The sequence below is a fragment of the Malus domestica genome, chromosome 17 (genome assembly GCF_042453785.1).
Source record: "Malus domestica chromosome 17, GDT2T_hap1".
NCBI lineage: Eukaryota > Viridiplantae > Streptophyta > Magnoliopsida > Rosales > Rosaceae > Malus > Malus domestica.
This window is the reverse complement of record NC_091677.1, coordinates 31,261,409-31,276,391: the sequence shown is the minus strand read 5'-3', so window position 1 is coordinate 31,276,391 and position 14,983 is coordinate 31,261,409. Positions and strand designations below refer to the sequence as shown.

At 34.2% G+C, this 14,983-nt stretch overlaps 1 protein-coding gene, 1 long non-coding RNA gene and 1 pseudogene across 2 annotated transcripts; all 3 read right to left on the bottom strand.

The window, feature by feature from the left end:
* Positions 1 to 760: 760 nt before the first annotated feature.
* On the bottom strand, positions 761 to 2,284 carry LOC103417411 (F-box/kelch-repeat protein At3g06240). The gene has a single exon (XM_008355598.4). It carries the CDS (start codon positions 2,156 to 2,158, stop codon positions 956 to 958), a length of 1,203 nt encoding a protein of 400 aa, XP_008353820.1. The 5' UTR covers positions 2,159 to 2,284; the 3' UTR covers positions 761 to 955.
* A 728-nt stretch (positions 2,285 to 3,012) lies between these two features.
* Positions 3,013 to 5,334, bottom strand: LOC139193715 (uncharacterized). Its single transcript, XR_011578161.1, has 5 exons — positions 5,171 to 5,334; positions 4,928 to 5,087; positions 4,754 to 4,822; positions 3,976 to 4,034; positions 3,013 to 3,078 (listed from the first exon to the last, which is right to left on the bottom strand). It is a non-coding gene; the product is annotated as an uncharacterized lncRNA (long non-coding RNA).
* Positions 5,335 to 11,565: 6,231 nt separating this feature from the next.
* Positions 11,566 to 12,998, bottom strand: LOC114822493 (F-box/kelch-repeat protein At3g06240-like; annotated as a pseudogene).
* Positions 12,999 to 14,983: the final 1,985 nt, after the last annotated feature.

Genomic DNA, 14,983 nt, shown 5'->3' with positions numbered 1-14,983 from the left:
AATCACTCGATTTCGTTGAGTATTGAAGAAGTTATGAATGTTTAAAGTTTACCCAGTATTGAGAAGTATGATTTTTGTTTTTGAATCACTCGATTTCGCTGACCAATCACCTTTTAGTCTATTTTCCGACCATGTCCAGCAACCATTGGGCTTCCAAATAGGTATAATCTTGTTCTACACTTTCCTATCTTCATTTTCATATATTATGGGTCAAATTTGGTTAAACAACAATTGAGTTACAAAGCTTTGAAATTTGCCCAAACTTCTGGCCAACAACTTTGGAACACTTCTATGGAATGACCAAAATAATGGATGGTGGACAACCTCAAGGACAATTTCTATTGATTTTCAATCTCAGAGACCAAAGTGATGTGTTATACAAATCTCATGGACCATTTTGGCTAAAAAGCCTTTATTTTTATTTTATAACAAACGATATTATCTACCAATGAACTATATGATTAAAATATGTGAAAACATGACCACATGACGTTGCACTCTTCTCCTCCTCAACCTAGACTTGGATGGTCCTCAAAGGTCCTCATCACAACCACTTATCTGAGGTTTTGGGTGGTTTTAGGACACCCATGTCTCTTAATAGATCTGTCCTCCTTGGTGTCATGCAGGAATACATGACTACTGTTAATTAAGCTATTGATTCTTGAAACCAAAAGTATGAGTTGTGCCAATTTAATAAAAATAATGTATTATGTAACCGATTTGAGTTTAGAGGACCAAGCAAAGACATTCAATTGATCAATAAAAAAAAATTAAACCATACGGGGAAGGGGACAATAAAAATTCATATATGAAAGTTAAATGTAACACAAGATGAGATTCTAGGCTATGAGTACTACTTTTGTGGATATGATCTCAACAAAACATGTTCCATCGACGTATCTAATATCATGCATACAAATATATAGAAGAAAATGGAACTTAATTTGCCCTCAACTCACTTGACTGGAACAATACTTTCCATATAAATAAGAGCTTCAAAATCTCTAACTTCATTGAGAATAGGAGGAATATGAAGATAGTTGAGATTTCCGGTACTAGAATTATAAGTGGTGGCTCTTCCACCGGCGGCAACCATAAGAAGCTCATCAGTTTTCCAAAATGTAAATGGATTCTCAATGTCTTTTAAGGGTCCAAAGGTTAAGAGTTTTGTCCATGATCTCTTAACTGCGTCATAATCATCCATTACCCATATTTCACATAATGTAGAATCCTCATCACTTGGGTCGCAACAAGAGCAAAAAGAAGCAATCGATTTATTACACAGAAAAATATTAGAAAACTCAAAATCCGATTCTCTCCTAGAAGGCAATTGTATTCTATGAAATATCTCATCACCTAAATCAAATGAAAGTATGTATTTCTCGCCATCAATTGCAAACCAATAAAAAAATCCATTCAAGTACACTGAAGAAGAATAATGATACGTTTCACTTGATATATCAATCTTGATCACTCTCCAAGAGTTAGCAGCCATGGTATATACCTCAGCCGTGTGAGGAAGAGCAATACGATGATAATAGTATTGCTGATCATCTGAATACTCACAATTTTCTATAATTTGCACAACCTTGTAGTCTTTAGCTTTGCAATCATAACCGAATCCCAATCCTCCAAAGATCGACTCCAATTGGAATTTTCCCTGAGGACGGGAAGGTAAAAGAAGGTATGAAGGGGGAAGTTGCCTGAATTTCCCCGTTGCAGGATTGCATAAAAGAACATTTATCAAATAAAGACTTGTCCCTGCTATTACACAGACAATCCCATTGCAATAGCCCTCAATCTGTACAAAATCATGACCTTCCAATGGAAACGGTATATTTAGGTCCTCAACATCATAATGAAGGTTGTGCTCATCACTATCAATGGAAAGATTAATCATGGACCAGAAAACTTCTGGTTTCCAACTGTTATCCGGGAAAACATGAGCCTGAGAACGGCTGAGAAGGATGCAAGTGGATGATGATAGTTTGTTGTCCATGGAATTGTTGAGGTGTTTGGCCACAAAACTTAGACTATTGATGAGAGTGCACCAAGACTTGCATATGCATTTGAATCGCATCAGAGACTTGGGCGGCAACCTGGATAGTGTTTCGACCACCCTATCTTCAGGAGTTTCACTTTCACACACCTGAGACATTTTAGCAATTTTGTTCCACAAGAATTCTTCACGTATATATACACAGGAAAGAAAACCACCAATTTGAGAGCCAGACTAAATCAAATTACAAGCCCCTAAGGCCTGGTAGATCGAGGTTCAATTTCAACAGTACTAAATAAACTTGGATTTCCAGGACCACAACATGTATAGCCATAACATGTATAGCTGTCAAAAATAGGGACGATTGAGTCAGTTTCGAGTTTTATGGAGGATCATATGTTCAAATTTTACTATTTTTTAATCTTTTTATTTGATACAAAACTAACCATTCAAATTTTACTTTTTAATTCTACATTAAATTGATAATAGACACATTTTCAATGTTTTCCTTCTCAGTAATCATTTTGAAATTAAATAACCAAAAGCATTCTTAAATACTAAAATAAAATAAAAAATCCTATTTGCCGTTTTTGTTTTACACGATAATTTTTTAAAAATTATTTTGTAAAACATTAAAAAACGGACCCTTACTTTTTGCAGAAGAATACTCATAGGCTTTTCGATTAAAAAACGTAGAATAATGTAAAGACACCTTAAAGAAAATGCAAAGTTAATTTATGATCTCGAAACAAGAATATAATTGTGTTATTGTGATGCATCATTTTGGTTTCAGAAATTTTTTTAATCAAATGATTGTAGTAGTAGGTTAAATTGTTAAATGTTAAGGGAAGGGGATAGGTGAAGGTTGAACTTGCACCACGGCACACTATTTGACACACCCCGTCCCGAAGGAGGGCATGCTGGCCGTCACGTGAGAGTGACGTAACCATTTGCACAGTACGGAAGTTTTAAGATACAATTTATAAGTTGATACACCCGAAGGTGAGTCCTAATTTTGTCCAATCTGTCAGAACACCGTCGAATTCCTCGTAGTCACCACACCTTTGTGATTCCTGAACCTGGAGGGGCGCAAAACCAAAATTGAGTGGGTCAGTAAAACAATTCTTTTCAAATCCAATTTTTTCTCAAAGCATTGTAACCCCTCTCCGTAAAACCTGTATACTTTCCCAGAAATGTAAAATATAAATATACATATATATTCTCAAAACTTCATTTTTACTATCTCAACATTTTTCTTTATCAATCATGTCATGCCATGTCTAATTCAACAGTTAAGTATGGATGCATCAACAATAATCATATCAGGTGCAAGAAAGTAATCAACCGGAGGCCCTCTAATAGCCCTGTACGGTTGAACCTAGAGCTCAAAATCTATCAATCTCACACTCTGCCGGAGTCACTCCACGTGACCTGTACGGCCTTCTGCACATAAGTTACGCTCTAGTGCTTCTCATAAATCATCTGTGCACATAATCTAAGGTCACCCACCAGTCGGAATCTCACTAACACTCTCGCGACTGGCCTGTCGTACCCACTCCACGTGGACTGTACGACTAGCATCTACTTGGATCCAAGACGAGCGTGCGATGCGGTGAATACTATAAGCACTAAACTATGGTGCAGGATTTGAGCTCAATATACATCAACATCATCATAACAGAAATAAATACTCACATGTGCGTCCACCGCACCATTTCATACATATGCATCATAAATCAATTCTTACCTGTGCGTCCACCGCACCAATTCATACATATGCATCATATATTAATTCATGCATGGCATTTCAACTCACATTTCTATATACTTTTCATATCAATTCTATGCATGGTATTTCACTTCCCGTTTTTCCACATAACTCATATGCATTTCATTTTAAACATATTTTCATTTCAATTCAATTTCTGGGAAACGTCAAGTATATATATATACGGAAAACAAAACTGCCCACTCACCTGGAGTTCGTCCAACAACTCCCTAGCACCACACATCAAGGCGTCACGACGATCGCCGCCTAGAATAGTAATCAAATCCAACCTCAGAATTCATATCGATAGAATATATAACTTATATAAAATACGTCACTACGTAGTTCGATCCGGAAGATCTGCCACTCAGATTTTAAATCCATAACTTCCAGAGGTCCACAATATATCTCTAGGATAACCTCCTAAAATTTCATTACCATCCAACGGTCGGATCTCCGTCAATTTCCAAAACTAAGTGACGGTTAATATTTTATATTATGGACTTACAATTCCAATTCCGGAAGATCCGTAACTCGGATTCCCAATCCGTAAGTTCCAATAATCCTCAAATATTACGTATTACAACGTATCAAAGTTTGGTAACGATCCAACGGTCGGATCGTCAATTCACATTTTTACCTAAATGTGAAAACTATAAAACGTTATTCGAACACCTAACCAACAATCCTTAATAACTTTCTCATACGGTGCTCAATTTGGGTATATGAATATACCACGGTGATCTAATCGACGTCACGGACGTCGACATATTTTTAAAATAATTTTTTACTGTAGCACGCGCCCCCACGCGCCAAGGAAGGCACGGACCTACGCGCCCCCACGCACACCTTCTTCTTCCTTGGGTCGCCGGACTGGTTTTTCCGGCGGCCGTTTTTCAAATTGCCATAACTTTGTCATTTCTCAACGAAATCAAGTTATTCAAAAACGAAAGTTGTAGCCCTTGAAGAGACAAAGAGAATGGTACCTTGCACAACACCTAGTTCGCCGTGGTTTGGCCGGAAACTGCCTCGAAAGCCTCGGAGGTCGCCGGAAACTGGGTATTTTTCAAATGAGTATAACTTCTTCAATACTCAACGAAATTGAGTGAAACAAAAAGGAAAGTTGTAGTACTTGACGAGACGAAGAGATTGATACCTACCTCGACTCCTAAAGCGCCGGGGATTCGCCGGAAAGAGCCTCGAAAGCTCCGGCCAAACTTTGAACTTGTCGATCTCCGTGTTCTTACGTCCAAAAACTTCCAACGAAGCACTCCGAGCTTCCTTGGGACCTCACTAAGCTCACTATGAGCTTGGATTGTCCTAAAAATCAACCAATTCAAAGCTCATGAACAGTACACTTTCATGGGGAGTTTAGAATCTAGGTTTTCCGAAGTAAAACTTACCTGAAATGGATACCAACGTGATCGTGAAGTCCTCAGGATTCCAATGGTGGTCTCAAACTTGACGTTGGTATAGATTTAGGGTGGTTTTGTGGTGGTCCGTGTGAGTTCGAAAGAGAGGGAGAGAGAAAGTGAGGTCTGAGGAAGAGAGAGAGAGTACATACGGGAAATGGGGAGGGAATCAGGGTAGGAGGCCCTACTTAAATCCCAAACACAACTTTAAACATACTAATGTAAATCCAATTGTTAAATTTTCGCCCCTTAGTCCCGCTTAAGGGCATTTTGGTCTTTTCACGTCCTCGGAATTAAAATTCCGGGACGGGCTGTGACACTATTGCTTTATGTCAATGTGGTAAAACGTCATCTGCTTTGTTTTAGAATTAATAAACAGACACATTTTTGTATCTATCAGGTAACCAAAAAATAGAAAAATTATATAAGATGTGTGTGAGATTAAAAATGATGTGTGAAAACCAGTTCCAATTTTGTTCTTCTTGATATACAATTTTCATTATAATTTTGAAAGTATTGGTGTGTTGACCTTGTAGCAGAGATGTAGTGAACATTTTCTTGAATTCATTCTTCATATATAAGATGGACTATGGGGTAGCAAAATCTACCGTCTTCAATTTTGACGAATTTGTTCCTACAAAATAATTAACACCTCTTATAGGATTTTTAGTACTTGCACAAAGAGGGTTAAAATCACACCAAATATTTGCAAGAGAAAAATGTTATTGTCGTAACAATACTCATGCAAGGTCGTTCCCAGAAAGATTTTTTTAAAACAATTTATGTAAAACTAAATCTTAACTAAATCTTAATTAATTACTTGAAACAAAGTTTGGAAAAAGTTGATTTTTAATTTTTAAAATTTTCAAAAAAAATAAATTTCAAATAACCTAATTAAAGAAATCAGCAGGAGACCAATTTTAAAGAAAACAATTTGAAAGGAAATGGTTTTAAAAGATCAAATTATGAAGCACTAGAGTTCTGCTGTCATCTAGACAATCCTATGTAGTTTTACCAATTACTTATGAATTATACATGCAGTTTGAAAGATTAGGTTTTCCTAATGCATATTCTACTTGTGGCATTCAAGATAGAACGTATATCAAACATACAAGTCGTCTGCAGAATTCAGATTAAACGTAAACATGCATGACTCATTACGTTTTGTGAAAACCCTTTGAAAAACCATGCATTTCTTAAGACGTGGTATTCGCCCTAAGTGAATTTCTTATCAATCACAAGATGTATTCCTCGATTTCAGGATGACATTCCAACATAAATTGCATCCAATTACTTATCTAAACATCATAATGGTAGCTAATCATTAAGACAAATAGATAGTTTAAGCATAGTGACTAATAAGAAATTAAATAAAAGCTACATATTCATGCTAAGGCTCATGGCCTTGCCCTTGCGAAAGAAATTAGTTACGCATATTCATAATATGAATCAAAAGGAATTTTATTGAAATAGAAAAAGATTGAAAACACCTTGTAGAATAAAGTCTGAAATCCGCCAGAGCCTTCGGCAATCCTTGCAAAAGTTCGTAGAGAAAACCTATGGCTGGCCACCATTATTTATAGTATTACAATTAAATCCTTCCTAAAAAATATCTTAGAATAAAACTAGGAAACAAACTATAATAAAATAAAGGCTTTTTAGCCAAAATGGTCCATGAGATTTGCATAACTCCTCAATTTGGTCCTCGAGATTTGAAATCAATACAAGTGGTCCTTGAGATTGCCCACCACCAATAATTTTGATCATTCCATGAATAGTTATTTTAAATATGGATTAAAATGACAAAACTACCCTCAATGTAATAAACAATAGGCCAAAGTGATTTGACAAAAATTTAGGGTATTTTTGTTACTTTATTCTTATTTAATGGAGATTTTTCACAGAATAACCAAAATGATTGACGGTGAACAAACTCAAGGACCAATTCTATCAATTTCAAATCTCAGGGACCAAAGTGAGGAGTTAAGCAAATCTCAGGGACCATTTTGACTAAAAAACCTAAAATAAACTAGGAAACAAATTGTTAAACAATAAAGGAGAATCTACTTTATAACTAATTAGCCACGTTTTAGGCCTTGGCCACCTCCAATACAGGCTCAAGATAGCTTGTTTTAAGGTTTAAAATGTCTTGAACCCTTTTCTAGAAGGACCCGAGCCCAAAATAGGCCATTTTGAAACATGACACTCACCCTTTTTCATATGAGAAAAGGAAAAGAAACGGGGGAGGAGAGAAGGGGAGTGAACTATCAAGATGGAGATGGAGAGAGGAAAGAGATTTGGGGCAGAGAGATGGTAGGGGAAGAAGACGGAATGTTTTGCGTGAGAATTTTTTGTTTAATTTAATCACTTTTTAGAATTACTCTTTCAGTATAACATGGATTATTTAAGTTAATAACTTAACCTACCATAAGATTAATTTAAAGTTTCATATGAAAAATGACCTCACAAATCCTCAAAATGAAGGCCTTAGGAGAGTGGTTATGCCTACTTTAGAAGGTTTAACTTGATTATGTTAAATGAGTAAAAACTTAATAGGTTGTTAAGAAAGGAATTTCAAATAAAATAAAAGGAAAGCATAAGGGAATTGTTATTACTAACACTACTACAAAAAAAACACTTTGCGCAACGAAATTTTGCGCGACAAAACACACATCGTAGCGCAAAGTGGCTTTGCGCAACGAAACACATATCGTCGTGCAAAGTGACTTTGCATGGTGAAACTTTAAACTTCGTCGCTCAAAGTATTTACAAAAATAAATAAAATAAAATAAATATTTTTTTTAAATCTTTGCATGACGTAATCCAAATATTTGGTCTCCTAAACCAATTTATTTTCGTTTTTTATTTAATTTTATATTATAAATTTTAAAATATAGTTATTTTCATAAGTTTTTACTATGAAATTTCGGTTTCGTGCAAGAAAATTGCGCAACGAACCAACCGTGTCGCACAAATGTTGGGGGAAAAAAAGATAAAAGCCTTGATTTGGCGCTAGAAAATTGCGCGACAGACCAACCATGTTGCACAAATGGCCTTTGCGTGAAGTTTAGGTTCACCATTGCACAAAGACTATTTGAATGGTATATATATTTATTAAGTAGTGAGGATACCGATAGTTATTATTGTAGTTCGAATAAGGATTAATATAAACTTGCAAAATTGAATGGTATATATATTTATTAAGTTGCTTTAAATTTATTTATTTTGCACGTATAACACTTAAGAAATTGAACGGTATATATATTGATTAAGTAGCTTTAAATTTATTATTGTAGTTCGGATCGGGTTTTTGTTAGAAAAAATATATTATTGTAGTTCGAATTGGGTTTTTGTTAGAAAAATATATTTTAAATTAACGATCGAATTAGCTCATTGTATTCATACATGGTCAAGGAGTGTACATGTAAAAAATCATCAAAATCAAAGTTAAATTAACCGTTAAATTGTGATTTTTCATTTATAACCATCGAAAAGTTGTGTCCTGTTACTTGATCTCTAAATGTTTATTTTTTGAGATTTTTGGCTCGAAGCATATACAAACAAGTTTGACAGTTGGATCATTGAAACTAGTTTTGTAGAATGTGTATCCCATCAAAACATTTTAAATTGAATTGAAGATCGAATTTATTCATTGTATTCATATAGGGTCAAGGAGTGTAGCTGTAAAAAATCATCAAAATCGGAGTTAAAATAACCATAAAATCGTGATTTTTCATTTATAACTGTCGAAAAGTTTTGTCCCGTTAGTTGATCTCTGAATGTTTTTTCTTTCGATTTTTGGCGTATGCGATCTCGAAGTATATACACACAATTTTGATGGTTGGATCGTTGAAACTAGTTTCGTAATGTATCCCATCAAAACAATAGATTCACTAACACTTAGAGTTTATTTCTACTTTCATTAAGTATAACATAAGATTTTGTGGTATATACTAGTATAAATATTTTAAATTGAAGATCAAATTAATTCATTGTATTCATATAGGGTCAAGGAGTGTAGCTGTAAAAAATCATCAAAATCGGAGTTAAAATAATTGTTAAATCGTGATTTTTTTTTTATAACCATCGAAAAGTTTTGTCCTGTTACTTAATCTTTGAATTTGTTTTTTGCAAATTTTGGCGTATACGATCTCGAAGTATATACAAACAAGTTTGACTATTGGATCGTTGAATGGTGTGTGTATATATATATATATATTTATTAAGTAGCATTAAATTTATTATTGTAGCTCGGTTCGGGTTTTTGTTAGAAAAATATATTATTGTGGGTTTTATGTAAAAAAAATTGAATTTTAAGGAAGCAAAGTCACATTTTTCAGTAGACTTTATAATAATTGTTTTTTTTTTAAAGAAATATAACTTGTGTGACGCCACAATGGGGTTGTTGCGCAAAAACTAATAGCGCGACATCATAATGTATACATGCATTGCGCAAGCCAATTTACTTTTTTTTTTATTTAATTTTATATTATAAATTTTAAAATATAGTTGTATTCATAAGTTTTATTATTTTTTTAAACTTTGCCCAACGAATATCAATATTTAGTCACCTAAACCTTATTTACTTATTTTTTATTTATTTTTATATTTTATATTGTTAAACTAAATTATTTTTTTATTTTTTATTATTTTCTTTTCGCGACAAATACACATTTGGTCGCCTAAACCTTATTTATTTTAATTTATTTATATTTTAAATTGTAAAATAAATTTTGTTATTATTTATAAAAATTATTTTTATAAATTTTGGCGACGAACCAATATTTTGTCACGCAAAATCCTTAAATTTGGATGGGAGCCAAAAATGGAATGCGGGAATTTAAAAAAAAATTATTTTAAGACATTGTGTGACCAACACTTATTTGCGCAAAACTCTAAAAATGGGATGCGGAAAAAAAATTTAAAATTTTTTTTAAGACTTTGCGTGACCAATATTTCATCGCATAAAATCCTTAAATTTGGACGGAGCCAAAAATATTACGTGGGAATTTTTTTTAAAGACTTTGCGCAACCATTTTTTCATTGCGCAAAACTTTAAAATTTTGGGCAGGCACCAAAAATGAGATGCGGGAATTTAAAAAAAAAATTATTTAAGACTTTGCGCAATCAATATTTCGTCATGCAAACTCGTATCCTTCATCGTGCAAAGTGATAGGGTTTTTAAAACCAAAATAACTCCTCCACCATTCTCTCAATGTGTTTCTCTACTCTTACCTCTCCTTTCTCTTTCCCTCTCCCCAAATCCGACCTTCTCTCTCACACTCACTCCTCTCACTTAATCTCTCTTCTCTCTCTTCACTATCTCTCGCTGTCACTCACTCTCTCATCTCTCTCTCACTATCTCCTCTAATTCTCTCACACTCACTTCTCTCCTCCCTCTCATTCTCACTAACTCTCAATCTTGCCAAAAGGTAGATTCTCCTCAAATTTTAATTTTTTTTCATTAATATGTGTTTTTGGAGTTAGTTTTGAGTTTGGTGCGGGGTTTGGGGTATACCAATTTTAGGGGAGATTATGCCAATTTTTTGGTATTATTTTATGTTTTTTTTATTTGACCATATATTTTTTTTTTGTAGGGAATTTTCGAGACTTTGACGGCTAAAGTTAAGGATTAGGACGCTGTCGAAGCATATCCCCCACAACTACCACCACAATAGACTTGTATTAGGATTTTATTATTGTATTTTGTTATTTTATGTTTACTTTTTTAATATATTATATATATTGGATAATTTTTTATCACTAATTTTCATATGTAATTTTATTTTGAATATGTCAATTTAAATTAAAGTAATTAAAGAAATAAAATCATACAATTAAATTAAATTAAAAAATAAAAATTTGAAAAATCTTGCGCTACCAAATATTTCATTGCGTAAACAACTAATAGAATTAAATTAATATAAGAGAAATAATAAAACAAAACGTCGAAAACCTTGCACGACAAAATATTTCATTGCTCAAAATACTAAAATTAATTTATTTTAATTTAAAAAATTAAAAAACAAATATCTTTGCTCGACGAAGATTAATTTTCGTCGAGCAAACCCTATCTTCACAAGCTTTGCGCGATGAACCATTCGCGACCAAAAATTTTCTTGCGCGACGAAATTGTAGTTTGTGCTACAAACTTATTTCGTCGCACAAAGTGTTTTTTGTAGTAGTATAATTAACTCTAAAATAATAGTTATCAAACACTTCCAAATAAAATAACATCACGAAAAAGTGGAAATCATAAAAACTAAAGGCAGCCCATGATAAGCAAACATAGTACAAAGACCACAAAGCAAATTAAATTAAAAGATGCAAACTCAAGCCTTCATGCATACAAATTACAAAGGAGAAAATGGAACTCCGCCCTCAACTCACTTTACTGGAACAATACTTTCCACATAAATAAGAGCTTTGAAATCTATAACCTCATTGATAATAGGAGGAATATGAAGTTACATGAGATTTCTGGTGCTAGAATTATAAGACGTGGCTCTTCCACCAGAGGCAAGCATAAGAAGCTCATCACATTTTCAAAGTGTCGATGGATACTCAATGCCTTTAAAGGGTCCAACGGTTTAAGAGTTTTGTCCAGGAACTCTTAACTCCATTAAAGTCACCCATTACCGATATGTTAGATAATTTAAAACCGGATTCCCTCCTAGAAGGCAAATGTATTCTTTGAAAGATTTCATCACCTACATCAAATGAAAGTATGTATTCATTGTGATGGCTTGCAAACCAAAAAAAAAAAATATCTTCAAGTACACTGGACAAGAACAGGAGGTTTTACTTGATATATCAATCTTGATCTCTTTCCAAGAGTTAGCAGTCGTGGTGTATACCTCAGCTGTGTGAGGAAGAGCAATACGATGATAATATGTTTGCTCATCATCTGAATACTCACAATTTTTTATAATTTGCACAATCTTGTATTCTTTAGCTTTGCAATCACACCCAAATCCCAATCCTCCAAAGCTCGTTTCCAATTGGAATTTTCCCTCAGGGGAAGGTAGAAAAAGGCATGAATCGGGAATTTTCCTGAATTCCCCAATTAATATTGCAGGATTGAATAGAACAATATTATTCCCTATTTTTCCACAGACAATCCCATTGCAATAACCGTAAATCTGTATAGGAAGTTTGTCATCCATTGGAAACAGTATATTTAGGTCCTCAACATCATAAAAAAGAAACAGTAGGTACAGCTAGTCAGTGAACAGCTAACCATCGCCCTGTAAAAATTGGATAGGTTCTACCTATAGTCATTTGGGCCACCTAAAAAGATCTAGATGACTGATTAGATTACTAGTTTGTTTAACTGAGGTTCCCCACCTAAGTCCAAGGCTATAACTCAACAGCAAGCTGCCTTTACTTGGCTTCAAGTTTGGAAGAATAGCTGGAAGCTAGAGAGTAGCTGCCTGGCGAATCAATTTGCAAATTCTTCCACGGTTAGTTAAAAGAATGAAATTGGCTGATATTATGACGATACTAGGTAGTATAGATAAAGGTTGTGCTCATCACTATCAATGGAAAATTTAATCATGGACCATAAAATTTCATGTTTATAACTATTGTCCGAGAAAACGAGCAAATGAGAACGATTGAGAAGGATACAAGTGGAGGATGAGAGTTTGTTGTCAACGAAATTGCTGAGGTGTTTGGCAACAAAACTTGGACTATTGATAAGAGTGCATCAAGACTTGCCTATGCATTTAAATCGCAGAAAAAACTTGGGCGGCAACCTGGACAGGATTTGGACCACCTTATCTTTAGGAGTTTCACTTTCACGCACCACCTAGGACATTTTTGCAATTTGTTTCATAAGAATTCTTCACATGTATATATACACACGAAAGAACACCACTAGTTTTAGAGACAAATTAAATCAAACTCCAAGTTCCTGAGGCCAAGTAGATCGAGGTTTAATTACTAAACATATTACCTCATAAGATGCCAAAATCCAATAGTATTAAATAAACTTGGACTTCCACTGCCACACCATATATAGCTATCAAAGAACACATGGGTGATCCAGTCAATTTCAAGTTTATGGAGGATCATACGTTCAAATTGTACTATTTTTAAGTTTTTTATTGATACAAAAATGACCATTCAAATTTTACTATTTAATTCTACATTAAATTTATTAAGAAAGGAAAATTCAAATGATATCCATATATGGGCCATCATGTGACATCACATGATTTTAATTAACTAAGAAAAATTCACATTGTCATATGCGTGGACCATGTTCAAAAAGATAAAACAAAACCAATCGGTTGCTTGGTAAGGGATCCTAAGGGGATAAGATGGATTGTTGGAAACGGGGATAGTATCTTATTTTCGTCTCATAATTGGGTTTTTCCTTTCTTAGTAATTTTATTCCTGAACACAAAAGAGATCGATCAACTAGAAAAGAATTTAAAAATTAGCGATTTGATTGCTATTGTTAAGAAAATTTGTAGCATCCCGATGATGAGTTGACTTGGGGTCCTTCCACCAACGGTGTTTTGCGGTTAAATCTAACCCGTGGATTCAAAATGATAACAAGAAGAGTCACCAGAACCAAAGTCTCATTGATAAAATTTGGAAACTAAACATGCCTCATAAGGTTAAACTTTTTGGTAAGCTATTGGCTCGAAGAAGACTACAAACAAGAGTAAGAGTAAGTCGATTTATTCCTAATGCTCCTTATTTGTGTTTTTTGTCAAGTAGAGGATGAAGATCAAGACCATCTATTTATTTCTTATTGTTTTGCAAAGAGTGTCTGGGAAATAATAAGTGATCTTAACCCTGAAGAAAATGCAAGTGCCAATAGTACTATTGTTAGTTGGCTAAACCAACCTGCTAAAGACAGTGATGATATGGCATCCTTAAGAAAAACCCTATTAATATGTTGTAAATATGGAATGAAAGAAATAACCTAATTTTCAGAAATGTTAAAATTCATCCTGATCAAGTACCTATGAGAGCTTACATTATTGGGAATGAATATTTTCAAGCTAAAATAAAAGTTAAAAAGGAAAGTGGAGACTAGAAATCATGAGATTATTAAGTGGAAGCCGCCTAAGCCTAGTTACCTTAAAATAAACTTTGATAGTTCAGTAATAAATCAGAATGTTGTTGCGGGATTCATTATTCGTGATGATCGTGGATGTCCTATTGTTGCGGAAACAAAGTACTTAGGAGAACACTAGTACAAAAACATGTTTGCGCAACGCAGCAAATTTTGTCGCGTGAACATACTTTGCGCGACGCTAAACATAAAACGTCGCGCAAAGGAGGCTTGCGTCGCATAAAACTGTTTTGCGCGACGTTTTGTGCGTCGATCAAGATTTTGGCACCAAACCAAGAATGTTTACCGTTTTTTTTCCAACTTTGCGCGACGCATGTGCACCTATGTCGTGCAAAACAGCTTTGCACGACGTAGGTGGCGTCGGATAAAGTCGACGATTTTTTTTTCTAAAATAACCACACACAGGGGCCTTTTTCTTCACACTCAACCTCTCTCTTTCACCCTCTTTTAGGCTCTCCATTTCTCTCAACCCTCACCATCTTCACCTTCAAGTATTGTATTTATTTGATTAATTAATTTGTTGTAAACATTCCTAGAATAAGTATGATTGTGTAAATCCTAGATTAGATTTGATTCTAGTTATCCTTTCCTATTACAACTTGTATTACTTGGAGGAGAAGGAATATCTTCTCTCCCTTTACTACTATAAATAAAGGCACAATGTAGGAGGGATAACAACACATACATTCCCCTACAATTCTACAAACTACATC

Excerpts from the sequence above, each read along its gene's own strand:
- LOC103417411 (XM_008355598.4), bottom strand. The coding sequence starts at position 2,158 with ATGTCTCAGGTGTGTGAAAGTGAAACTCCTGAAGATAGGGTGGTCGAA.